This window comes from Rhopalosiphum maidis, chromosome 1 (assembly GCF_003676215.2).
Source record: "Rhopalosiphum maidis isolate BTI-1 chromosome 1, ASM367621v3, whole genome shotgun sequence".
Lineage (NCBI taxonomy): Eukaryota > Metazoa > Arthropoda > Insecta > Hemiptera > Aphididae > Rhopalosiphum > Rhopalosiphum maidis.
This window is the reverse complement of record NC_040877.1, coordinates 50,079,820-50,106,050: the sequence shown is the minus strand read 5'-3', so window position 1 is coordinate 50,106,050 and position 26,231 is coordinate 50,079,820. Positions and strand designations below refer to the sequence as shown.

Genomic DNA, 26,231 nt, shown 5'->3' with positions numbered 1-26,231 from the left:
TTCTTGTAAATACGTAATAGTGTAAGGCACCTGTAATAGATTATAAGTATAATCTTATAATAATATCGTACAGTGCTATAAGATGTCACTGCTTAAAACAAAAACTTATACCTGCCTTGAAATTATTATTTATTCGAAAAGTATAAAAGATGGAGAATGTAACGTACGGGTAAATATCATTATAAAAATAAATTTAAAAAAAAACTATGTTTTGTGCTTGTTCTATATTATTTATAAGTGTTATACATTTATAATAAGTTTTTAGAATAAACATTTTTTATTTTGTTACCAACAAAAATTTCTGCAGTGGTGAAGTATAAAAGCGCAAATAGATACTGGAAACCTTTGGGTGTATGCTGACTGTAGAAGTTTCTTTGAAACTTTAATATAATAGCTATACTAAATGATGATTAATATTTTTGTTTCGTGTTTTATAAAATTAAATTTTATGTTGATGAGATGATGTAATTATTTTTTTGTTAGAAACATATTTGATTTATGAATAATCTTATAAAAATTTTCAGTTTAAAGACTCCTTTTAATAGCAACTTTGTGCACTATGATTTGTATTTGTGTGTAGTAAAATTACAATAATTAATATTCGTACTGCAGGTAAATCTGTTACCTCCCATTTGAACTTATAGTAAATTTGGACGACAACTCATCACATGTGGAATGAAAATTAGGTATTGTGCACATCATGATCAATAAATAATAATAATATCATAAACATTTTTATGATCGCGTTCGTGCGTTGTCATTTTATCCGTTGCTCACAATAGCATTGACGAATAGTATAAACTTATTTAAATATACAGGATGAATCACCAAACACAGCCATCCTTATTTCATTATATAATAATACATTTTTTTAAATTATAATTTTCGAAATATTTAAAATATACTTTAAGATCACATTTTTGAATTCTAATGATTTTTTGCACTACTTAGTATATTGTGACATAACAAACTTTTATTTTTCAACTGAGAACCCTCTTTTTTTAGTGTAAATTATTTGACGGATCTATTTTTTGAACATTTCATTTTGTGCCTACTTGTAATTTAAAATTTTAACGAATAGTTTCTCAGTTATAACTAATGATAACAATTCTTAAAAATGGTTTGTACAAAAATATAAAATTAATATTATGTTGACTACTTGGGTCTACCGCTTATTAGTATGTTTGGACTATTTTTAAAAATTATATAAATGTTGATAGATTAATATTAATCACTAATATTTTTAAATTATCATAAATAATTTATAATAGAAAAGAAGAGTTCTCATTTGAAAATAGAAATCTGTATATCCACAGGACACTCCTTTAATATTACATAAGAATTTTAAAATACAGTATTTAAACTTATTTAAAAATTTCGAAAATTATACTTTGAATAATTGCATTATTGAAGTAGAAAATGGGAGTGAGAATGCTTCTTAGTGATTCGCCCTGTATATGTATTGTACTTATGTTAATCACATCAAACTAATTCGTCAGAATAGATACCACTTGTGTTCTACTCGATCTCGGTGTAATATAAACGATGATGATAACGATTTGACAACCATTCTCATTGGACATATCTAAAATATACAAATTACCGCCGAACCACTTTATAATGGTACATAATAGCAGCAGTGTAGCTATTGTTACGTTACTATTCGAACGTCATAAGTCATAATATAGTATTTATATTTTGTTATTTATTTATTGTTATTACCTATATCGCGTACCGATGTTACACTCGTGAACAATGTAGTTTTTTGTCCGCAACGAACTCGATACCTTTGGCGCGCACTGTTGACTATATAGGAAAATAAACGTCAAAGATCTAAATAAACATGCCCCCCAGTCCTCGTAGTTCGCAAAACAATCGGCTGCCGGATATTACGGAGAATTCAGCGGACACATTGGTCTACGACCGTGAGATATTAAATATTGGAAGTTCTGATTTCATCCGTAAGTATATACATGTGACAGCCTATAGCATAACGCCATACAGACCACCGTTCCAATACGAACAGCGTCAAGTATTATAATTTTTAATTTAATTCATGAATAATGTCCTTTGTCCTTTCTACTATTGTAAAATAGGATTTTCATTTGCTTAGGTAGTTGTTACACTGTAAGCGTTTTGTCGGGTCTAGTCGGTTCCACGTCTCGAACCACCGTGCCCACCAATACACAATTTTTTTTTGACTATTATAGTATTATCCAAATTGTTGTTGATGAAAGAAAACAATTTGACGCATATTACAATGTTAAATAATAATAATATACTTCCTACCTATATGTATTTTATTGTAAAAATCGTAAATTTATAAAGTTGATGTATTATATTTTATTCTTTCGACGATTTTAACTTTATTGAAAGACAAATCGCACATGCGTTTCGCGTTTGGTTTTGATCGTTTGATAATGTATGAGTATTTATGGTTATTATAGGTATATAGGTATAATAATAATATTAATATTAATATATGATGCCTATATATAAATATTATTATAATCCATGACACGTCGTATATAATTATAGTGATAGACGAGGTGAGCGATAACGAGGAAAACAATTTAAAGACTTATTGTACAAAAATTACGGACAAGACTAAATCGGCATTCCAGCGCAAAAACATACCTAAACGGTTACCATTTCTGCAATGGTGGCCGATTTACACGAAGGAAGATTTTATTGGAGACCTTCTAGCTGGCATCACAGTTGGTCTAACACTCATACCACAATCCATGTCATTCGCAGCTCTTGCTGGTCTACCACCTCAAGTGAGTAAATAGCCATAAGAATAGCTTGTAAAAGTTAAATAAGTTTTGTACGCGTGTTCGTCAATTATGCTTTAAAAATATAATATAATAATCAATAAGTAATAAATAAATAATTTGTCAAATTTATATTTTATGCAATGTAAAAATGTATATAAATACTTAAGTTCAAACAAAAAATTAAATATATTTATATTACAAAAAAATTTCGTTATTAAATTAAATAATAAAAAAAACCAATTTAAACTCATATAAATTCAAGCACCAAATCACTATACGAACATCACTATGATATTATTATTTTATATACATATATTTTAAAATTTTTTGTACAAACCTTCGTTTTATCCCCAAATAATCTATTTCTAAATGTTTCGCTAATGTAACAAGGTCGTGAAGGTTGTAGACAAACAGTAAGAATTCCTATTAATCAATTATTATTTTCTTAATGTTGTATGAATCGTAAATAAATCGTAAATCGTGATAAATGATCATAACTCATATTAGTCATATTAATATGATTTATAAACAATAAGCAATTAAAGAATCTGAGTCAAAACATATATTAAGCCTATCCCAAAAGCAAAAAAACATATTAATATTTATTTTACTCATTTATCAATGGCAAATATACACAAAATACAATAATAAACTATATAATTTTAAATTGAAAAGTGCAAAACTCCAATGGCTATATGGATGTTTAAACAATTTGACTACAGTTTTAAAAAGTTTTAATCAATTTTCCCACGACATAAAAAATTCCAAAAATTAGTTTTGAGTTAATTTAAATTCACAAGTCTGGTGCATTACCAGAGTGGCTAGACTTACACATGTCTGCGCCAGTGACGATAGTACTGACAGATGACAGTATGTAGTATCTTAAAATTATTTTAAAAATAGGAAATTGTATGAACATTGTATCAAAATTGCATGCCAGAAGTAAAATAATAAAGTTGCATACAATCTATCGTTTTGAAAAACAGTAAACATTTAAATTAACCAATTCGAAATTTTGAATTTTGAATTGTTTTTCGAGCTTAAAGTTTAAACACATTAAATAAATACAATTATGTTAATTAAAAATTACATAATATACAACATGCATAAAACATATTATTATAAATAATATATAGGCTATAGCCTATATTCCTATATAACCGACTATGGTGTGTAACTACCAACTATAAAACAACATTTTAACTTTTAAGAGATGGCATCTAATTTGGATGCGGTGACTGCATGTCTATCGACGGAGGTACTATTCGTTTCATATAATGTATAATATACTTAATTACCAAAGCTCATACCCTATATTATCTACTTGTTTGCAGTACGGTCTATACAGTTCGTTCATCGGAAGTTTGATGTACGTCTTTATAGGGACTTGCAAAGAAGTTCCCATGGGTCCGACGGCCATCGTGTCGCTAATGACGTATAATACGCTCAACGGAAGAGGGCCAGTGTATGGGACGCTGCTGTGCTTTTTGACGGGAGTCATTCAACTGGTCATGGGAATAGTGGGATTAGGTATGCCTGTAACTATTGTATAGATTTGAAGACAATAATAATAATAATAATAATAATATTTCTCATCGAATATTATTCCCGATATCTCGTACACAGGGTTCTTAATCGATTTTATTTCCGGGCCGGTAAACGCGGGATTCACGTCGGCTGTCGCTATACTCATCGTCGTGTCCCAAGTCAAAGACATAATCGGCATACGCGCTGTGGGTTCAACTCTGTTCGACATGATTAAATCTCTGTCTAAAGATATAGGTAACTTTCGAGTTGGAGACATAATACTTGGATCGGTGTGTATCATTGTGATTTTGTTGTTAAGAGTAAGTGAAAAAAATCCAAATTTAATATATTCTATATTCAAATTTATCTATACTGAGTGATTTACCAATCATATTTATTTTACCTCCATGTTTTTTTTAATAATACATTTATTTAAATTTTTATTCTCGAAATACACTTTATTCGAAAAATAAAAGTTTCAATCTCCACAGAACAAAACTTAAGTGATGCGTATAAAAATATCATAAATATTTGAAAATACGATCTTTAAATATATTTAAAAGCTCCAAAAAATTAGATTTTTAATAACTACATTACTGAAGAAAAAAGAGTGGCGAACATACTTGGTGAATCACTCAGAAAATTGTATTTTAAAGTACCGAGTAGGTACTTCAAATAGATAAAAATAACCACAAATTTCAAATTCAACAAAATAAATACTAACTATTGACTATCGTTATCTCGTTATTATAATTACGAACGATAATGTTTATTAATTATTACGATATTCATTATCTATATTCACTATTTTTGAGATGTTAGCTTTGATTCACGTGGGCCCTAAGGACGACAGCGAACGGACAAAAGTTCAGAAAATTATCAACCGAAGCATGTGGTTGATTGGCACTTTTAGGAATTCAATCGTCATCATCGTGACCACGTTTATTGGATTCATTTACGTGAATTCGTCGGGCCACGATGTGACATCTAATGAATTTCCACCTATACCGTTTAAAGTGATCGGTAAATATGATGTATAACACTTTGAACCATGATTGTTAATTTCTAGTAAACATAGATCAATTTATATAATATAATATTACAGGAAAAATTCCACCAGGTTTGCCGAATTTCGATTTTCCAAAGTTTAGCATTACGAGAAACAACGGAACCACAGCCGGATTCTTTGAGATGGTTTCAGACATGGGTTCTGGAGTTATTGTCTTACCAATAATAGCATTAATTGAAAACTTATCCATATGCAAAACATTTTGTTAGTGTAGCTGAAACAAAAAATTAAATATTTGCTTACTGCGAATCTATTATTTATTTATTTATTTTTGTAGCTTTGGGAAAACCTATTGATGCTACACAAGAGTTGGTGGCAATTGGTTTGTGTAATATCGGTAATTCGTTTTTTCATGCATTACCAGGTTCGGGTTCTTTCTCTAGAAGTGCCGTGAATGCCGCCAGTGGCGTACGATCACCAATGGGAGGTTTATATTCTGGTGAGATATTTTTTTTTCAAATCAATCAAATATAATATTACCAATATCTTGTGTTTTATGGGCGTTGTCCAATTTTTAAAAATCATCATTTTTATTTTTAGGAATTTTGGTCATTGTAGGTTTATTATTCTGTACACCTTATTTTTACTATATACCGAAATCGGCTCTTGCGGCGATTATTATTGCTGCGGTCATATTCATGGTGGAAATTCGTGTTGTTAAACCAATTTATCGATCAAAAAGTAATATTATTTATTTGTTTACCTTATATTTATATGATTGTCACTAAACAATATTCATGAAAATTTAACGTAATTCAATTATTTACCTAATATCACATTCGAAAACACTTGTAACTAAATTATTTCAAATATGTTTTGTAATAATTGTTAAGTGTAATAATTGTTTTAGTATCTAATTATTTAACTTGGTGGATTATTGAGTAGTAAAATTTAATTACATGCTGTTTTTATAGGATCCTTAGTTAACTAAAATACATAAGTACATGTTATTATGTTGACTATTATATTTGTATTTAATAAATGTAACTATACTTTCAAAAGCGATATGCTAATGTTTCATACAATATCCATTCAACTCTATGGAACATTATTAAGTTTTTGAGCATACAATTTTTTTTAAATATACTCTTAAAATTGTATGCATATATCCATTTTATTTTTATATTGTTTTAAAAATATAAACAATAAATAATTCCTTTTAAGAATTTTCGAAAGTTTTGAAGATTAAAATAGGTTTTACTTTATACAAAATATGATATAATATATTAACGTATATCATTTTATTGTATTTTCTTTGAAAAACAAGCTAATTAACTGTACGTTTCTACTTGTAATAGATTTTTTTTTATTTACAGCATCGATTTTGTAGTACTTAGTTTATTATTATTTTATTAATATTTATTTGAGAGTATTTTGGAACAATTTCAATTTTTTTACTTGTTAATAAATTTTTTTTTTTATTTATATTTAGAAAGCGATCTTATACCTGGTCTAGGAACGTTTTTCGCCTGCTTGTTATTGCACATGGAAATAGGGATTTTAATCGGCGTTGGCTTAAATTTGATATCGATTCTTTACCACGCGGCAAGACCTAAACTTTCAATTAGAGTAAACACGGTAAGAAAGTTGGCTAAATTTATTCTTTGGTACGATTGCAAACAATAAAATAGAGTATGGTGTATATATATATATATATATATATATATATATATACATATATCATATATGTCATAAGCAAATAGTCAAAGACATTTTAGTCAAATGCGTACTTCAAGTCAAATTATAAAAATGAAACATTTTGTATTATTTTTAAAAATTTAACTATATTTCCTTATTAATTATTTATTGCTATTTTATATGAAAAAAGCTATGTATAATTTAAATATATAAATAAATATAGATAATATAATATGCAAATGTTCCAGCAAATGCCACCTAACAATAACGTGTAACTTTAAGTAATAATTAGAATTTAATAAAAATGACTAATGTGTAACTATAATATAATATCTTTTTATACATTTTTTATATTCGTACTATCACGTGTAATAAGTAATTATCTATATTTATTTATAATTTAAGTTTTAAAACAATTATAGTACCGAAGGACACGAAATTAAAAATATTTCATATACTTACGTATTTTACATTTTAATAAATAATACATAGTTTTTTTTTTTTTAATAACATTTTTATAAAGTACTCATATACTTAAACATTTATACATTTCCCTACTTAAAATAGGCATTTAAATAAATGTCTTGGTGGATAGTAAAATTGCATAAAAATTAAATTCTTTGACTATTTGCCTAGGCAATTAGTAAAATTCCTGATTTGATTATATGACTACGATATATTATGTGAGATATTTTTTTATAATTTTATTACAGACTAGGGGCGGCATTAATTATCTGATGATGACTCCAGACAGATGCTTGATATTTCCATCAGTCGATTATGTGAGAAACATTATCATTAAACACAGCTTGAAACAAAATTTACCAGTAGTCATTGATTGTTCGCATATATACGGAGCAGATTTTACTGCTGCCAAGGTTTTTATCAGTTACCTTTCATTCTCCCCCTTGTTTATAATAATAATAATAATTATTTATACGTTTCGTTTTCAGGTCATAGAATTGTTAACTATAGATTTTTCACGGAGAGGTCAGTTGTTATTTTTTTATAACCTGAAACCAAGCTTAGTAAATGTTTTCGAGGGAGTTCGTCCAAAAGACTTCAACATTCGATTATTCTATGAGAGTCGAGAAATCGATCAACTTTTGCACAAACATATGATAGTAAACAGCAATGCGGAGGATTGAGAATTATTTAAATAACTTCAATATAAGATAATTGTGTATGTTACATGTACAAAATTAATTATTATAAAAATAAAATAAAAGTATTTACTAAGTATTAAATATAGTATATTAATATATATTGTAGTGAAGAAAATAACTCAGATCGGTAATTGTCACTTATTCCTAAGGAATCTATCCCTATCCTTAACTTGTAAAGTAAAATCACTAAAATAAATTATTTTTAGTTCTTAATTCAACATTTTCAAAATCTTTAAGATTAATATATTTTTTATTACAGCATTAAATAATTAAAACTGATTGAGGAAAAATCATTTTAACTTTAATTTCATATAAAATAATGTGTTTATGTATTTTTAGCATTCTAAGGTATTTTTTATTTACTATAAGAAAAACGTAAGTGGATGTTTGTATTAAGTTTACAAATTTTTTGACCGAAAAATAAAAATGTTATCAACATAAATCGAAAAAAGTAAAAATGCCAAATATGTAAATGATTAAAATAATTTCCTTAAAAATAGTTAAAATATTTTTAAAACTATATAATTTATTAACTATAATTTACTTATATAAAAATTTGCTGAAGATATTAAATCTATACGGTTGTTACTTTTTTAATTATAACTAAAATCACGATTAACAAAAATATATAAAAACACACACATCATTGAAAAATCAATTAATTTCTTTCTTCACTCAAAATTGCAAATATTATTATTTATTTTCTTAACCTACAATTCGGTGAAATAGTTGTCACTATAATATTTTGTATTGATTATATAGAGACTGCATAAAAATTATAAAATTATTGGCGTGCACAGTATTTATATTACACAAATACACACAATGTTGTAAATAATTTTCTTGTATTTAAATTTTTAATATTTTTAGCTTACTTTATCTTTAAACTTACTAGTTTTTTATAGCATAGCTATGTTATTTTTTTTTAACAGTAATGATTTTTATTAATAATATTTTAACTTAATTCTTTATCCCCTATTTCAGACATTTTAAAATCATGTAATAATAGCAAATTAAATTCTTAAAAAAATGTTTTTCATTTCACTATTAATTTATTGCGTATGTTAATTCAATTAGGATGACAATTCCTAAGCTCAAATATTGATCGATTTATTACGACTGCATGAAAAATTATTATCATTGGTATTCATGAATTGACGATAATCATTTAATGGATATTCCGAAATTAAAACATATTACACAACTTACAACTGCGATTCCACCATACGGTAAGTGAGTACATCGTTGATATTTGTGTTCGGTCAGGTTTACATCCTGACCTGTTTTTTAAATCCATATTTTCATGTAACAATGTGCGCAATGATGTGCACAAACGTTTTTACGTTTGTCCTGTGTATAATAACACATGCAAATACGGAGAAACTGAACGTTGCCCTGTATAGTCCATGTATAGTATTATTACGACAAATATATAAGATATATTTAGTAAGGATGCAGCTGTAGGGTTGAGTATTTAAAATTATAGAATAAAATTAGTTCTTTTTGTATTCTATTTAATTTTTTTTTTTTTTTATCAATAAGGAAACTACAGGTTACAGCCGCAAATTTGGGATGACAGGTTCAGATCAATTTTGAAACCAATGAACTTTCTACAGGTTGCCTCTACGTCCTATATTATTATTATTATTATTATTATTATTATATCGTACAAGCGTAACGATGTCTGAGATAAGAATAATAAACGGTTATTAAATAAAAACGATACGACGCGAAAATCGATTTTTCGCCACAAAATATAGTGTAATTGTGTGTTATGATGTTTTGTACGCCGGTTATCCAACTGGCATCTGGCTTTAGGATATTCGGTGCAATCTGCATCCATTTGATGGTTCCCAAGGGCCGAGTTGTCTAACTGTCTTAGAACACACTGATTATGCAGTCTAAGTGGCGTTGATTCACAGATATCTCTTTACACTACCCATTTTTCTTAAGTCATAGTTAGTCAAATTGGTCACTTATTATAGGTGGTTGTTTTTTTTTTTTTTTTTTTTTCCGTTTGAACCGACAGCAGAGGAGGATCTGTGTGAACACTACTACTCCTAAGGTGGTTGTTTTTAGAATTTCCTGGTATAGTAAAAATGATAAAAAAGAACGAAAACCGATGAACGCGGCTTCACTCGGGATTCTTTTTGAACTGAACATTTAAAGTTATTCTGCCACTTTAACCGACATAATATTTATACTGTTTTTGTATTAAATTCTGGATTATATAAATTCAAATTATTCATATAAATAATATGATCACACATAGCTTCAGCGGTTTTTGCTATTTTTAAACTTTTCAGCTCTTTTAACCACAATTAGGGATTGTTGAATTTCACAAAATAAAGTTAATTGACAATGTTTACTTGTGATGTTATAGAAATATAGACTATGTATATTTAATTTCAAAAAATTTCAAAAATCGGAACAAAAAACATTTTTAATTTTTACCCCCTTTACTCCTTTTAAACCCCCTTAGAAGTTACATTTTCAAAAATCCTTTCTTAGCGGATGCCCACATTGTAATAGTTATCTGTATGCCAAATTTTAGCCCGATCCATCCAATAGTTTGAACTGTGCGTTGATAGATCAGTCAGTCAACTTACTGTTTTATATATTATACAGAATACTACAGATATAGATTATGATTTATGTCTACATACCTACAGTTTCGATAATCTTTATTAATATTTAATATTCGTTAAAAAAAAACTTCAATAACACACGCGTATTCAACAACACTCTATATATCAATACATGATACGATAATAGTAAACATTAATTAGGATCTAACTGAGGGTTATCTCAATAACTTCAATTTAAGATTAATTTGTGTGTTTTCAATCTATACTCTATGGACTTGAACAGAAATGTTGACTGATAATCATTTAAAACAAATTAAAAAATTGTTTTTAAGTTAAATATAATCTGTATTTTGTAAGTATACAAAATGAAACATTTCTGACTGACTAATTTATAATCATTTTACTTATGGCTAAAACAAATATTACTATAGAGACTTGAAATTTTCAAGCTACTTTCGTAGTTTTGTACCATGTACTAAAAAAAGGTGCATTAAGAAAGTATTTTTTAAAATTCGAATTTTAAAAAAAAGCTCACCACTGGGATTTATTGATTGGCTAATGAGAAACGAATATTTTTTTTATATTAAGACGTACAGTCGCGTAATATTTATAGTTGTGGAAAACAAAATAGTTTTTGTTAAAACTCGAGTATAAATGGCCTAAAAATACCAAAAAAATAATAAATTTACTTTCAATAATTTTACTTTTTTCAAAGAACAAAAATTGGGTATTAATAAAATAAATAAATATTAAAATTCATCAAAAAAAAAAAAAATGTCTGAGAACGTTTATAAATTAATTGCTTAATCTTTAAAAGGGACTTCTGTATTTTTTCCAAAATTACCTTTTTTTATATTCTTATAAATAATAGGTAAAGCTATCGTTTAATGTTGAAAATAAACTTTTTCTGTGAATAACAATGATATAATAGAACGATTACTTTTGTATTTTATATGAAAAATGAGTACATTTATATTTGAAAAATTACATTTTTACTTAACTATGTGTTACCATTATAAATACTACAATCAATAGTATTACACATTTGTACTGTATATTATGTTTATTGTTTATATTTCAATGAAGTTAATTTTTTTATTCATAATACAAGAAGTAGATCAAACATTTCTTAAAAATTAAAAAAAAAATGCGTTGAAATCTGAGCTCTAGTTATTATAATTGGATATAATTTTAGATTTAAATTTTATATTTGGTTGAAAGTTGAATCCACCTAAATTACTGTACTTAAAATCTGCGTGGTAATTTAATGGAGTTTAAAACGGGGTAAATGCATGGGTGTTGTTTAATTTTTTAAGGGAAATGACATGCAGTTGTATATTTTAATAAAGAAAGTTAACTGACTGTTAATTACCTTTTATGGGATCTATCCTTCTCCAAAACTGATAAAGAAAAATGTTAAGGATATAGATAATAATCTATTCTCACTGTTTCTGAATATACTTATGTCTATATACAATTTCGAATTTGGATTATCTTAATTGATATTTAATACGTAAAATTTCAGAGTTCAGAATTTCAGTTGATGTTTCTCATAGGTAATTATTATTATTCGTAATTAATACGAGTTTAATAGAATTTTGTTTTTGTTTATTATATTATACACTTGTTTGAAAAACGCGGATTCAATAATAAAAATATTTCGAAAATACGTCATACATTTTTATAGCTCCAATTATTAATTTATTCGTTGATAAAAAACTGCAGTTAAGTTCTTAATTACCTATCAAATGAAAATTTGAATAGGGATTTCGCCTTGTAATCTGTATTATACATTTTATGGTGCTATATAAAACGATGAGACGTTTATTATATTCAGCGTCGAACGTCAAGGTATTAATTATTATTAAATGTCATGCATCAAAATGTTAACGACTTCAGAGTTCAAAGTACATATAAATAACACGACTAATTTCCTTATTGACAATAATATGTACCTATATTGTTTTGTAATATATTTATAATAATTACTAAATATTACAAGAAAATAAGAAACACACACACACACACACACACACATATATAAATATAATTATATATAGAAAAATGTATAAGTGGTAATCGACACAAATCAGTAAATGTTTATACATTTCCATACCGTCTAAACATCTGATCTACACAATCGTCAGTATTTATTTAAAAGTGACTGTTGGTGCTTCGAAAAACAATATCAAATCGCTGCCGTGCTAGACATATTATATTATAATAATATACTCATCAATTTAACCGTCTAGTCGCTAAACGTACGCTGCGTGTATCGATAAGTGAGAGTCGTCGATATCGACTACTTAAATGTATCGTATTTTCACTCTTATTTGTGTAATTAATACTACACACATATGATGATCATCGAGATCACAGATTTGACTGTAAAACCCGGCGTTATACAGCGATAATATTAATATATTATAATGAGCGGGACGTAAAAATCAATGTCCAAATATTATTTTAATCAAACTAATTAAAAATCTGTACGTTAACCACGTTGTTCGTTTGAATGGTCTGTATTAATAAATAAGCCCTGTTTTGACTTATTGATCTTTATTTTTATTAATTTATTAAGACCAAGAATTCGCTTCGTGGTGCCAATTGATTACTGCATTGTGTAATTATTTTGTTTTCTAATAATGACGGGTACATTTAAACAGTTAGTTCACGCTATTGTAGCACGCACTTATAGTTAGAAGTGACATTCATTATCAATGGTTGATGTTTAAAAATTTGAATATTCAACAGGTCTACACGTTAAAAAATATATAGAAAATCAATATACATTATAATAATTATACACCGATAGTTATATATGTGAGTACTATTTGTTAATTTGTTATATAAAAACACACTTATCAATTTACAATGATAGTAATTATGTGATTCTATCATACAGTTATATAGATATTTAATATTTATATTAAATACCAGATGATCCATACAACGTAAAACATTAATTATTTAAAAAATACAAATGTTTTTGAAATAATTTTTTTCATATAATTTTAAGTCTTCAAAAACATAATTTTTCTAAAAAAATAATATTATTATCATTTTTTATCATCATAATTTTATTATGACAGTTAGAGTACTTCGATACACTAACATTTCGAACGGATAATTTATGGTTTATAAATATTTAAAGTTTAGATTAGTGGAGTAGAGTGATACAGCGTCACCCCGCAACATGCTGGTCCACTATACTTCATCTAAGCTGACTAAACTTAAAATAATTATATTAACTACTTATATAATAAACTACAAGTACAACATTTGATTTTTATAGATTGTTTGGATCAAAATACTCCGAATAATATTTTATTACAAAATATGAAATTAAAAATGTATGTCGTCATACAAAAGGGAAAAATAATAACAATAAAAATTGTAAAAAGATATTGTTTTGTAATTATTTAAAATCATGTAAAAGAAATATTTTCAAACGCCTTCTGAAATAATGAGTGGCTGACGTCAAATGGATCACTCCGTAGAGTTTCTCGGAAATAGACTAAATATCTTGTTAAGTATGCTCATGTTGCGGGCTGTAAATACTTATACATAGATAGATATAGTTACAACACTATAAAAATTAATATACACAACGTTAAAAACGTTCGATTTTTAAAATTCAAATTAGGATACCTGATCAATAGGTATGGTTCAAATTTTATAGTTATTTTATTACGTCATATAGATTTTACCCATGGCATATCATAATTATTTTTATTATTATTAATATTTTTCAATAATAATAATCACGATAATATTATTGAAGGCTTATTTTGTCATCTAAAAATCGAGATTATGATTAATGCAATAATCGTTCTTGATTATGCATAGTAAAAATATTAACACACAAAGTTATCAAATACGTATTAGTGGTTAATACCAGATATATATATGTAAATATATATTTATATGCATTTTTATTACTACATATTTTTACCTAATTTGATTTGTTTCGTAATAAAATCAACATTTTATAAAATATACGCATAAATTAATGTCGGAATTATGATATGTTGCACGGACCACATTTTATCGCAATATAAAATATACTATTATCACGGATAATGACTAATGAGTTATCACTTTATCAGCCATATTAAGTATAAACGTATACCTATGTAATACTATTAACAATTTTAATACTGAGAAACACTGTGCTATAATTTTTTCAATCTTTTTTTGTTTTTTTTTTGTTTCGACTAACATAATAATTTTAAATTGAAACATAAGGTTACGTGACATACGACATATAAATCTAGCTAATTTAATTATATTCTACAATATCAATAGACTAAAATATAATTCGGGTGTATCTACCTGCGTACCTATATATATAATATTATACAATTTATCAATTGAGAAATATTTAGTACCAACTATCAGTGTCATTACGATAACTCACACGATGTGAGTTATTTTAAATCGAACAAATGACGATGATAAAAATTAAGACATCTAAACGTTTGGTAAACATTATGGTATGTATGTTATATTATGATGTATACTATACAGTCGTACACTCGTACACAGTATATAGGTAGGTACGCGTCTAAACATATCAAACATGTGCCAGAAAAAAAAAAACGACGCGATTATTTAGATAATTTCGTTAACAAGACCAGTTCTGCCAAATAAGACATCTGCACGTCATAACCGCTACGACTTGCGTTTCGAGCAAAATTGTCGATCGTCTTTCGAAATAAATCCTTGAAAGTTCGCTTCTTACACTACCTAATTTTCTCTACTTATATTGACACAGGTTTTTTTCCGAAACGTTTTCACTCATATTTTTTGTTTTTATACTTAACGTTATAATTTATATACGTAACCCACTACCTCTTATAGTATAGGAGGTGTCTTATACCGTCGAATTCAAATTCAACAATCTCTTATAAACTAGTCATCAAACCGCTTGTGATAGTTTTACTATTCATTCATAATACATTAATACCTAATAAAAAGATTAACATTTATATTACGTTAAACCGTAATTATTTATTCTTATTTAAATATTTGTGTCTACTCAACAATCACTCGTGTATTTATATGATAGTCTCATATTCAAACACTTTTTATCACTGTTTTACAATAGTGTTGTAGCTATAATATAATATATAATATATGTCATTGGATATTATGTGCTTATAGTTTGTAAGTAAATGGACAACCCGAAGTATGAACACGACAATGGCCCACAACAAAATTCAACCGTTAACAATTGCAATATACAGTTAAATTATGATACTTCAAACAATGATGTTATCTGTAAGTATCGCATAAAATACTAAGCTACTTAAATCTGAAATTAACTGAAATTTTCGAAAATTGATTACAACTACCTGTATACTATATAGTCACTATAGATTAGTAAATTAAATATGTTCTAATTAAATTAATATTTAAATGTAATTTAAAGTACTAAAATACGTTGAGAGAAGTTAATTTGACTTCAATATTAGTAAACTGTTAGGTATACAAACTATTTTATCTAAAAATGTAAAATGGTGTTTTTATTTTGAAAATATTATAAGTTTAAGATAGATGAAGCAGTATGAATAAAGCTATTATAGTATTCTATACATCACAGTTATTCGACAAGTGCAGTCACGTAGTCAATAAATTCTGTGCGTTTTTCAGTTCTCTCATAATTTTGGTCTCGGCAATTTATTTTATCCTTAGTCTTTAACCTACTACTCTGATAGAATGATGATAGAAACTTAGTTTATTGCCATGCATTTTTGTTATGTACTAATAATTTGTAATTTTTCAAAATGCCAAAAATGTACGGTTTGAGTAACAGTATAGGTTTCTAAATTAATTTAACTTTACATTCACGATTATAAATCGTTATGGTATATTAAATAATGTGCTCAGTAATTATTATATAGTCTACTGTTTTTATTGAATCAAAATGGTGTATAAAGTTTAAGAAAAAAAATGAAATATTATAACAACTTATTTATAGTGTGAATTAATTTTTCTTTTTCTTAGTGGCGGTGGATGACGTGGAATCGTCAAGACTTGCTTCAAACCAGAAGAAGAAATTTACCCAACATACTAAAGACGTCTGTCTAAAAAAAATAACCAATTTTACCAAAAGAAAACTGTTTATATTACAATGGATCCCCGTTTACTCGAGCGAAGATTTTCTTGGCGATTTCTTAGCCGGCATTACGATCGGTTTAACTGTAATACCTCAATCAATGGCGTTGGCCAGCATAGTCGGAATACCAGCCCAGGTACATAAAAATTAGGCCCACTGCTGCAATATCACGTTTTATTACAATTATATAATAATTTGTAATTAATTCATCATTTTACATAGATAACATAACCATGATTATGTTTTAAATAAAACAAAATAAATATATAATCTTATAACACTTCGGTATAAATCATAGTTGTTATTATATCTTGCCGTAATGATATTTAACTGTAAAGATAAATTGTGATTCATAACATACTTTTTTACCTTTTTATGTTTCAATATATGAAAACAACATTTATTTTCCAGTATGGTCTTTATAGTTCCTTTGTGGGAACTTTTATTTACCTACTGTTTGGCACAAGTAAAGTAGTCCCGATGGGACCCACCGCCATTGTGGCGCTGTTGATTAACAACACAATCGGCACCAGGGGACCGGCATATGCAACGTTGTTGTGCTTCCTGACGGGTGTCATCCAGATATTGATGAGCATCGCGGGCTTGGGGATCATCATCAATTTTATATCCGTACCGGTGTGCTCCGGGTTCACGTCAGCTTCAGCCATTCTTGTCATTACTTCCCAAGTAAAAGACCTGATCGGCGTCAAGGGTGGCGGCGGAAACCTATTGAAAATGTGCCGAACCGTATTGGAGCACATCGGTAGTATCAGCATAGGAGACACGATCATGGGATTTGCGTGCATAGGAACGGTGATGCTCTTAAAGGTATACGATATTATATAATAATGTGTGGTAGGAATTAATATATAATTGCACTATATACAAATTAAATATCACGTTATCACGTTAGGTTATAAGTAGGTAAGTAATTGGAAGAGGTGATAAATAGCTTGTCTAAGTATCACATTGCATTAATGAGGTATATCGTTTAAATTAAAGATAGTTTTATGCATATACTCAGGCACTCGGTACACCTATACGGCTTACATGTATAATATAATGATAATATTGTAATTGAAATTAAATTTTAATTTAATATTATGATATATACATAATAAATATTTATTTTATCGTGCAGTAATAAAGAATGTTATTATCTATGCGTTGTGTATGATACCATTGCTTATACCTGTATATATATATATATATATATATATATATATGTGTGTGTGCGTGTATGTATAAATAAGTAAACTCAATAAGCGAACTATTATAAGAACATTATTATCTATAAGCACTTACAGTTAAATGTTATTTGTTACACACTTTTATAGATCATCAACGCCCATCATACATAAACGATTTTCTCAAAACTTAAATATTTATTTCTGAACATTACATTTAAATTAAATAGGTAATATACCCGGTGTAGAACGATTCCGAAAATTTACGGAATCGTGTTGATTTTAGTAGCCAATATACCCACATGAAAAATGTATCTTCTTCATTTTGGACATATCCTTTGCCACTTTTATTATCTCTCTCCACTGTTCTCTGTCAGATTTCATGCCCGTGCCGAGTATGGCATTGTTACATCTCTCTCCGTCGTATCTAACCATTTCTAACGCAGATCTTTCTATGCATCTTTTTCTGTGCGGGGTTTCCAGCATGACTTTTTTTAAGGTATCGTTCTGCAAGCTACATGTAGTTCCAACCGATATTTTATTAAATGTATAACAATGAATAATTTTATTTTTTTAACTAGGCGTTCAGTGCTACACGGATAGGTCCAAAAGAAGAAGAACTACAAAATGTATGGCAAAAAAATGTAAACAAGCTCATCTGGGCGATCGGTGCATTTAGAAATTCATTTGTAGTAATCGTATGTAGTATTATCTGTTATTGGTGTGTACATAAAACAAACCACGATATCACGTCTGATTGGGCACCACCAATCCCGTTTAAAATCATCGGTATGTAAATTACCAATCTGTACTTTATACATTTTATAGTATAATATATAAAACTAAACGTAGTTTAGTAGGTATGTACAATGTGATAAAAATATAAGAATGAAATCACAACAATCAACTAATTGACGGACAACATATATATGAGCATAGATTATTATATATTTTCAATAAAACTATTCAATACAAAAACTGTTTGGAAAATAATTTTAAATTAGAAAATTAATTTTTTTTAAGAATTACTCACATGCGCAATATTTGTAAATCTTTGTAAGTAAATTTATTATTGGTCAGATTTTATAAAAATAGCAAGCTATTATAAACAATAGATAATCTACATAATATATTATATTCAATACTTTAAAACATTAAACTGTACGCAATGCATCTGTTTTACCATTAAAATGTTAAAAATATTATGCAAACAAATTTTTATTTTTTTTATAACTGATTTACAAAAAATAATCTCAAACTAAATATATATATAAATTAAAAAGGTACTTACTATTAGATAATATGCTTCCTTAATATTTAGAGCACGGGTAGCCAATCTTTTTCTATCATACCAAATAAAACAATACAAAATTGAGAATATGCCATAAAAAATTAATAGGTACTTTAATTTACTTTACAATATATATAATATATAAATTTGATGCCATTCAATTACGTCAAATGCGCCACAAAAGGCACGCGTGCCGCAGGTCGGCCACCCCTGATCTAGAGATAAGTACCAAATAATTTCCACGTGCATCTACCTCAAGAGCTTCGGTTGGGTGTTAATAATTGTAAATAATATACATTATAATACAATAGTATTAAAATAGTTAGTTAAATTATTACTTTATTGATAACTAGATATTGAATTGTTAAACTTTAGATTTTTCTAATTCCGTCGAAGCCTATTAAAACTAAAACATATGTTTATTTAAAAATAATTCATATATTATCTACTATAATATACAGTATAAATAGTTTATATTTGAAAACTAAGTTTATTATACATACTTAATTTAAAAATATTGTGAGCTCTCTAGTGTTTAAAATATAATTATTACCTATTCTAATTTCTAAGTCGTTCCTGTGAATTTTTCAAGGCAAAATACCACATGGATTGCCACATTTCCAGTGGCCAGAGTTTAGCAACACTAACGAAAGTTTCTTCGACATGATTTTCTTTATGGGTTCAGGCATTATTGTGATACCACTCATATCATTACTCGAAAATATATCCCTTTGCAGAACTTTTGGTAAGTCTTTTATTACTATATACATTTACTGTTATTAGTTGTGTAAAAAGTGTAAAAAATAACTAATTCAGATAGTAAAATAAACAATATACATTTTGAAAGTTTTCTAATTGAAGAGGGGAAACCTAAATTACTAATTTTAGTTAAAAATAACAAACTAAGTATCAGACATTTAAAAATATTATTTATTTTACATTTGATTAGACTTTTCATTATAAATACTCTTAATGCTATTGCCATCTAACAGGTCCGCTCATGATTTAACTATTATCAATACATTTTTTAAATAACTTCATATTAAGCAAGTAGTCATTCGTAACTACTCCGTATTATGTAAAAGCATACATTAGTCATTAATAGTATATTTTTAGTTGACATAATTAACTTGAGAAATTGTAGTATTGCGTATTCATTATTAAACATTCATTATTATATTATTATATTTTTCACAATTTGGTGAATTTCCAACCTAATTTTGTTCGAGTATATTTTAAAAATGTTCCGAATGCAAACTAACCTAATGTGCATATTTTAGCGGAAGGAAAGCCAATAGACACGGACCAAGAGCTATTGGCAATCGGTATGGCGAACCTCGGTAATTCGTTCTTTCACGGTTTTACTGGGGCTGGGGCCATCGCTAGAGGAGCACTCAACTATTCGAGCGGCGTGCGCACGCCCCTCGGAGGCCTGTACACAGGTACATTTTTTTAAAATTATTAATTTATGTTAAAATATGTTGTTATACCACCACGTGTTTGCAAAAAATTGTAATGGAATTTAAAGTTTAGGACTTACTGTTATGGCGGCATTGGTGTTTTTAACACCATATTTCTATTACATCCCAAAGACCGCGTTAGCTGCAGTTATAATCGCTGCTTCATTTATGATGGTCGATGTCAAGATGGTTAAATACGTTTACAAGTCAAAAAGTACGTATATTATGTAAATTTTACGATCATACATTATAATTACACAGTACACGTATATAATGATCGTAAAAAATAGGATAAAGAGAAAACAATTTATTAGCGATCAGTCGCAGTACGAAAATACCTAGTGCCTATGATAGAAAAATAGTACACGGGTAGTCAATTATTTATAATTTCCTAATAAGTGCTATAGATAATTATAAATGTATAACTATGCTTCTGCCTCCTCCACAAATAAGTTATAAATAAAAATACAATTTAACACGTTTTTTACTTTTGGCAAAAATGTGAGAAAGGGTACTCCAAAAAAACAATCAAAAAGTTGACCAAAATATATATAAAAAATGAATATTACACTCATGTGAGTACTTGATTTGGGAAAAAATTAACGAAAAAAATGTTCAAGGCAACTATAATTAATAATATGATAAGTAAATAGCCAAAACCTCCATATAATATACCTATAAATAGGTATTTACATATGTTTACATTATAATTATAGTCAGTAATAAGTAAAAACAGTATAGGTATTTAATAGATAATAGGTATATTATAATAAATAATAATAGGTATAGACAATACAGTAATTTATAAACTTAACCAACATTATTAAAACTACTGGTCACGGTCATGAACGGGTATTAATAAAATACACGGGTACACACATTAAAAATATATTAAGACCATATTTTTAATATTCGTAAATTTAATACTTGTGTTTTACTATATATTTATTATTACCCATGACCTGCGTATTGTATATTAATCAATACATACTTTAAAATATAAATATTAAATATATATAATTATTTTACAACTACGTGCCAATAACTATAAATCAGTAGTTAATAAATAATATAAATAATATAATTTTTATAACTTTTTACCAATCTATTTTGTATTGTAAAAGTGTTTTATTTTACTCAACTGTATGAGTTGTATTCAACGCACGAATATTTGGATACACAGGCCTTAACCCCGTCTTGGGCAAGAACACGGTTACCCGACAGTTCATTATAAATATGTAATAACGACCTCTTATTAAAACTAATATTTCAATAACGCATAAAACATAATCTGTAAGTGATATTTAGGTTTAACTGTTTAAGTTATAGATAATAAACAAATATTATTTAAGTCTTACAAATGTTCTTGATTCATCTTTATTAGTATAAGTGTAAAATATACTTAAAAATAGTTGATCAGCTATAAAAAAATAAAACGCTAACCATTATGTGCAAAAATAACGCCACACCGTGATTCAAATTAAAGAATAAAGAAGCGATAATTATAACGAATTTGAGAATATAATTTGTAAGTGTATTTAAAAATTTCAAAAATCAGAATTTGAAGAATTTCATTATTAAATAGAACTTAGGGGTTAGCAAATTTGGTAAATCATTCTGTAAGTATGTAGAGATACTGCTGCTTTCTGACACAGTAGAATGGCGTTTTTTCACTCGTCGATTATTATTATCGTATTATACTACATCTAAAAACGAAAAAAAAAATATTATAACATATTAATATAATATATATATATTATTATTATTATTAATGATATTATAATTACTTCACAATTAATGCTGTCCGCAGAAAAAGATTTGGTGCTCATGTTGATCACGTTTTTCGCATGCTTATTTCTTCCATTGGAATACGGAGTGCTCATCGGCATCGTTGCGAACGTCGGATTCATAATGTGCAGTGCGGCCAAGCCAAAAATATCTATCCAAGTTCAAAAGGTTAGATATCCGTCGTCTACGTCAATATTATAATATTATTAATATTAATTATTTTACATAAACTTGTTATTTTTATTTTTTTCATAGAACCGTGACGGGATCAAATACCTGTTGTTGACACCTGACAGATATTTGATATTCCCTTCGATGGAATACGTACGGCAAACGATAACCAAACACGGCCTTGCTCTTGGGATCCCCGTGGTCATCGATGGTTCCAGTGTATTCGAGGCGGATTTCACAACGGCAAACGTACGTATACCACATACCATGTTGTGATAGACGGGAGCATAAGGTATGCACGAGACGTAGTGTTTATGTAGCTGCATACTTCGAAGGCATTTATTTTCAGATATCTAAAAGATAAATAAGTCGAATCGTTATAAACGTTGGCCTTGATGTTCAGAAAAGTATATAAATAAATAAGAGCAAAGATATGAAGCGGTATTTAGAGAGAGAGAGAGAAAGAGATAGATAGATCGCTAAATAGTGTGAAAGAGACGGCAAATAAAATATTTGTTTATACCTACTTATCTACTAGCATTTCAAACGCTTAAAATAACGTTCAATGGACTATCCACACAATTCACTACGCTTAATTCACCGCGCAACAAATAACTGTGGCTAATTTTATCCATAATATCGCACACTACATCGATATTTATTAATTCATTATGTCGAAAGGTCGCATGAAAGTGTTTCATCTACGTTAAATATAATTCATCCTTGAATTTGAAATTTATTGAGAAGTTTAAGAAAGAAAAATTGTTAAACAATAAATAAATCCTTGTTGAACAATATTATAATATATTAAATTATACATTCCGCGGTTGTAAAAAGAAAATCCTAGTTATTCAATGAAAGATTACAAAAACTTTGTGACGACTATAAAAATAGATAAATAAAAGATTTAAACAATATGGAAACATATATGCATAAACCAATGTATATTGTATATATATTATATATTTTTATTAATTTATATTTAATGAACAACTTAATTTTTAACAAACAATACATTTTTAGGCCAATTATGTAAATATATAATATGTATAATTTTACTATAAATAATTAATAGATTAATAAATTTAAATTAAAAAGTAAACGATTTCGCGCGACGAATTGAATCTGTGATGAATCGTACACACGGTGAATACTGAATACCTATACTCTGTCTAGCGAGATAACGCGCCGATTCTACTCATTACCATGCGACACTCTGTTATAGTCGGTCCTATTTTCACGGCAGGGTGTCGATTGGGGATGCGTAGTAGAACTGATTTTCGTAAAGCCGTGGCCAGCTCTCTCACTGGACAGAGTATATTCATGCGGTGAATTGTTCGCGATCCGATGGCAGCGTTCAGAATACACCGAAAAAGAGGCTCGCGCACGTCTATTCTGCTATGATATACTCATAAATTTCACTTTATTTTCATCGACATATGTATACAGCTTTAAAATATAGAATATTTTAGAAATAATTTTTGGTCGCCATTAGTATATTATTATAATGTATTATAATTTATTATATATGTAATAAATAATGATTGTAATAAAAAATTAATTACAATATTACGGTTTAATTTTAAAACGAACTTTCACGAATATTTTTTTTTTAGCCATACAGACTGCATTTTTCGTTATCTGTGCATAGATTAGTCTATCAGCTAACAAGTCTCGGATGGAATATCCAAATTGTTTCTACAAACGGTTGACAGCCCATTCAGCCCAATATTGTAGTATTTAAATAATTTTAAATAAAAGTATTTTCAATATTTATTCTTCTATTCTCAATGGCAAATGGTAATAATTTCAGTGTAACAGTTATTCTGATTACATTTATCGATTCCTCACCCTCTGAACTGAATTTTAACTATGATAGCTAATTATACGTACTATAAGTCGAACATAACTTTGGTAACATTAAATATTATAATTTTTTAATGATTTACAGGTATTTTCCATGATGTCACAGGACTTTTCAAAAAAAGGTCAATTCTTATATTTGTTTGATCTAAAGCCCAGTGTAGCTAATGTCTTTAAAGGAATAAAAAATTGTAATATTTTTATATGTGCAAATAAAGACGAGTTGGATGTACTGCTAAGAAATCATTTGTAAGTTTTTTCAACTCTTTATATAACACCCATGCTTATCGATGTTTTATTTGATCGGAATTTTATTATTATTTTTTAGTGGACCGTCACAAATTCAAGAACAATATCAAAACGAAACAATTTGGACTTCAAAAATGTAAACTCAGATTGAATGATCTCTAAATCTCTAAATAAAATACAATATATTTAAATCGATTAAATTAGAAGGATGTGTTTGACAATTTAAGAGTTGGATTTTATGATAACAAAACGAGTTGGATGTAATTATTTGATTGAGATATATCATGTACAAATATGATACAACATATTATAGAACCTAAAATTAAACTTATAGGCCGACGTTTTATTAAATTATGTAAAGAATTATTTTTAGTGATGTACAAATTGTTATCAAGTGGTGTTTTTTGTTATTTTGTATTATATATTAATAAAAATAATATATCAATATTATTATAATATTTAATTGAGCTTGTCACTGTCCTCATAACAACAATTCTATAATCATTTTAAATAAAATTGAAAACCTATAAAGTTTGTACATTCAAAAAATTTTAAATAATTATGACTCACCCATTTAGTTATCAAAATTCCACGTACGTAGTACATTAGATAAAATTTTAATTCTCATGTTCCAATAATTTATTAAAAATCTAACTATGATTTTTTTTAACTTAAATAATTTTACTTGAAAACAAATATTCGTAATATCTATTATATTTAAAAAAAAGATGTCGTTTCTCAGTATCTCATATAGTCGCAAGTCATAGACCCCAACAAATGAAATTGTTTAAATTATACACCAGGACAGTTTTCCCATTGCGTTGACCCGTATTAACTACAATGAAAAAATAATTATTGAATGAATATCGAAGAAAATTGATCGTATAAAAATTTAAAAATTTAATAAAAATGATAATTAAATTTTATAATAATAATAATAATATTAATTGTTAAAATAAATATGTCGTGTACCTATGTTAATTATTATAACCTGTATTTAAATTAAAAAGTAAAAAATGAACTATATGAAACTTATTATACATCATGTTGTTTATATTATTACTTATTAGTAACATACTAACATAGGTAAACTTTTATTTGCAAAAAAAAAGGGGAATTAATAATACCATTGATTATAAATACTAATATTTTTTCTGACTGATTTTAAAATGTTGGCGGAACACTTATTTCAAGTCCACGGAACACCGGTTAAGAACCACTACTGTTTGTAGTGTATATACGTACGATTTCGATACCGCCATCCTATAGTACAAATATAAAACAAAAATGAAATCAATATGATAAACTAACGATTACTATAAAGTATGACACGCGG

General features: G+C 27.4%; 2 protein-coding genes and 1 long non-coding RNA gene across 9 annotated transcripts; 2 read left to right on the top strand and 1 right to left on the bottom strand.

The window, feature by feature from the left end:
• The first annotated feature begins 1,843 nt into the window (after positions 1–1,843).
• On the top strand, positions 1,844–9,393 carry LOC113554293 (sodium-independent sulfate anion transporter-like). 2 transcript variants are annotated; one of them, XM_026958073.2, is made up of 12 exons: positions 1,844–1,961; positions 2,539–2,780; positions 4,112–4,307; positions 4,404–4,624; positions 5,120–5,327; positions 5,410–5,577; positions 5,651–5,812; positions 5,914–6,054; positions 6,806–6,951; positions 7,725–7,889; positions 7,965–8,194; positions 9,255–9,393. In XM_026958073.2, the coding sequence occupies exons 1-11, from the start codon at positions 1,844–1,846 to the stop codon at positions 8,157–8,159; spliced, it is 1,962 nt and encodes a 653-aa protein (XP_026813874.1). In that variant the 3' UTR covers positions 8,160–8,194; positions 9,255–9,393. The 2 variants fall into 2 exon arrangements, with proteins under 2 accessions (XP_026813874.1, XP_026813866.1); XM_026958065.1 differs by lacking the exon at positions 9,255–9,393 and having other exon boundaries at positions 7,965–8,258.
• Positions 9,273–25,289, top strand: LOC113554258 (sodium-independent sulfate anion transporter-like). Of its 6 annotated transcripts, none has more exons than XM_026958018.1 (12): positions 9,273–9,410; positions 15,932–16,048; positions 16,775–17,022; positions 17,298–17,714; positions 18,655–18,862; positions 19,957–20,109; positions 20,645–20,806; positions 20,898–21,038; positions 22,635–22,780; positions 22,868–23,032; positions 24,735–24,895; positions 24,975–25,289. In XM_026958018.1, the coding sequence occupies exons 2-12, from the start codon at positions 15,943–15,945 to the stop codon at positions 25,033–25,035; spliced, it is 1,968 nt and encodes a 655-aa protein (XP_026813819.1). In that variant the 5' UTR covers positions 9,273–9,410; positions 15,932–15,942; the 3' UTR covers positions 25,036–25,289. The 6 variants fall into 6 exon arrangements, 5 of the variants coding, with proteins under 5 accessions (XP_026813819.1, XP_026813835.1, XP_026813828.1 ...); XM_026958034.1 differs by having other exon boundaries at positions 9,320–9,406; XM_026958027.1 differs by lacking the exon at positions 9,273–9,410 and adding an exon at positions 13,452–13,588.
• Positions 21,893–23,203, bottom strand: LOC113554302. Its single transcript, XR_003405252.1, has 3 exons — positions 22,889–23,203; positions 22,612–22,796; positions 21,893–22,530 (listed from the first exon to the last, which is right to left on the bottom strand). It is a non-coding gene; the product is annotated as an uncharacterized LOC113554302 (long non-coding RNA).
• Positions 25,290–26,231: the final 942 nt, after the last annotated feature.

Coding starts and splice junctions, on each gene's coding strand:
- LOC113554258 (XM_026958018.1), top strand. CDS start 15,943: ATGGACAACCCGAAGTATGAACACGACAATGGCCCACAACAAAATTCA. Junction 17,023..17,297: donor TAGTCGGAATACCAGCCCAG/GTACATAAAAAT, acceptor TTTATTTTCCAG/TATGGTCTTTATAGTTCCTT. Junction 23,033..24,734: donor CGGATTTCACAACGGCAAAC/GTACGTATACCA, acceptor AATGATTTACAG/GTATTTTCCATGATGTCACA.
- LOC113554293 (XM_026958073.2), top strand. CDS start 1,844: ATGCCCCCCAGTCCTCGTAGTTCGCAAAACAATCGGCTGCCGGATATT. Junction 1,962..2,538: donor TGGAAGTTCTGATTTCATCC/GTAAGTATATAC, acceptor ATATAATTATAG/TGATAGACGAGGTGAGCGAT. Junction 6,055..6,805: donor ACCAATTTATCGATCAAAAA/GTAATATTATTT, acceptor ATTTATATTTAG/AAAGCGATCTTATACCTGGT.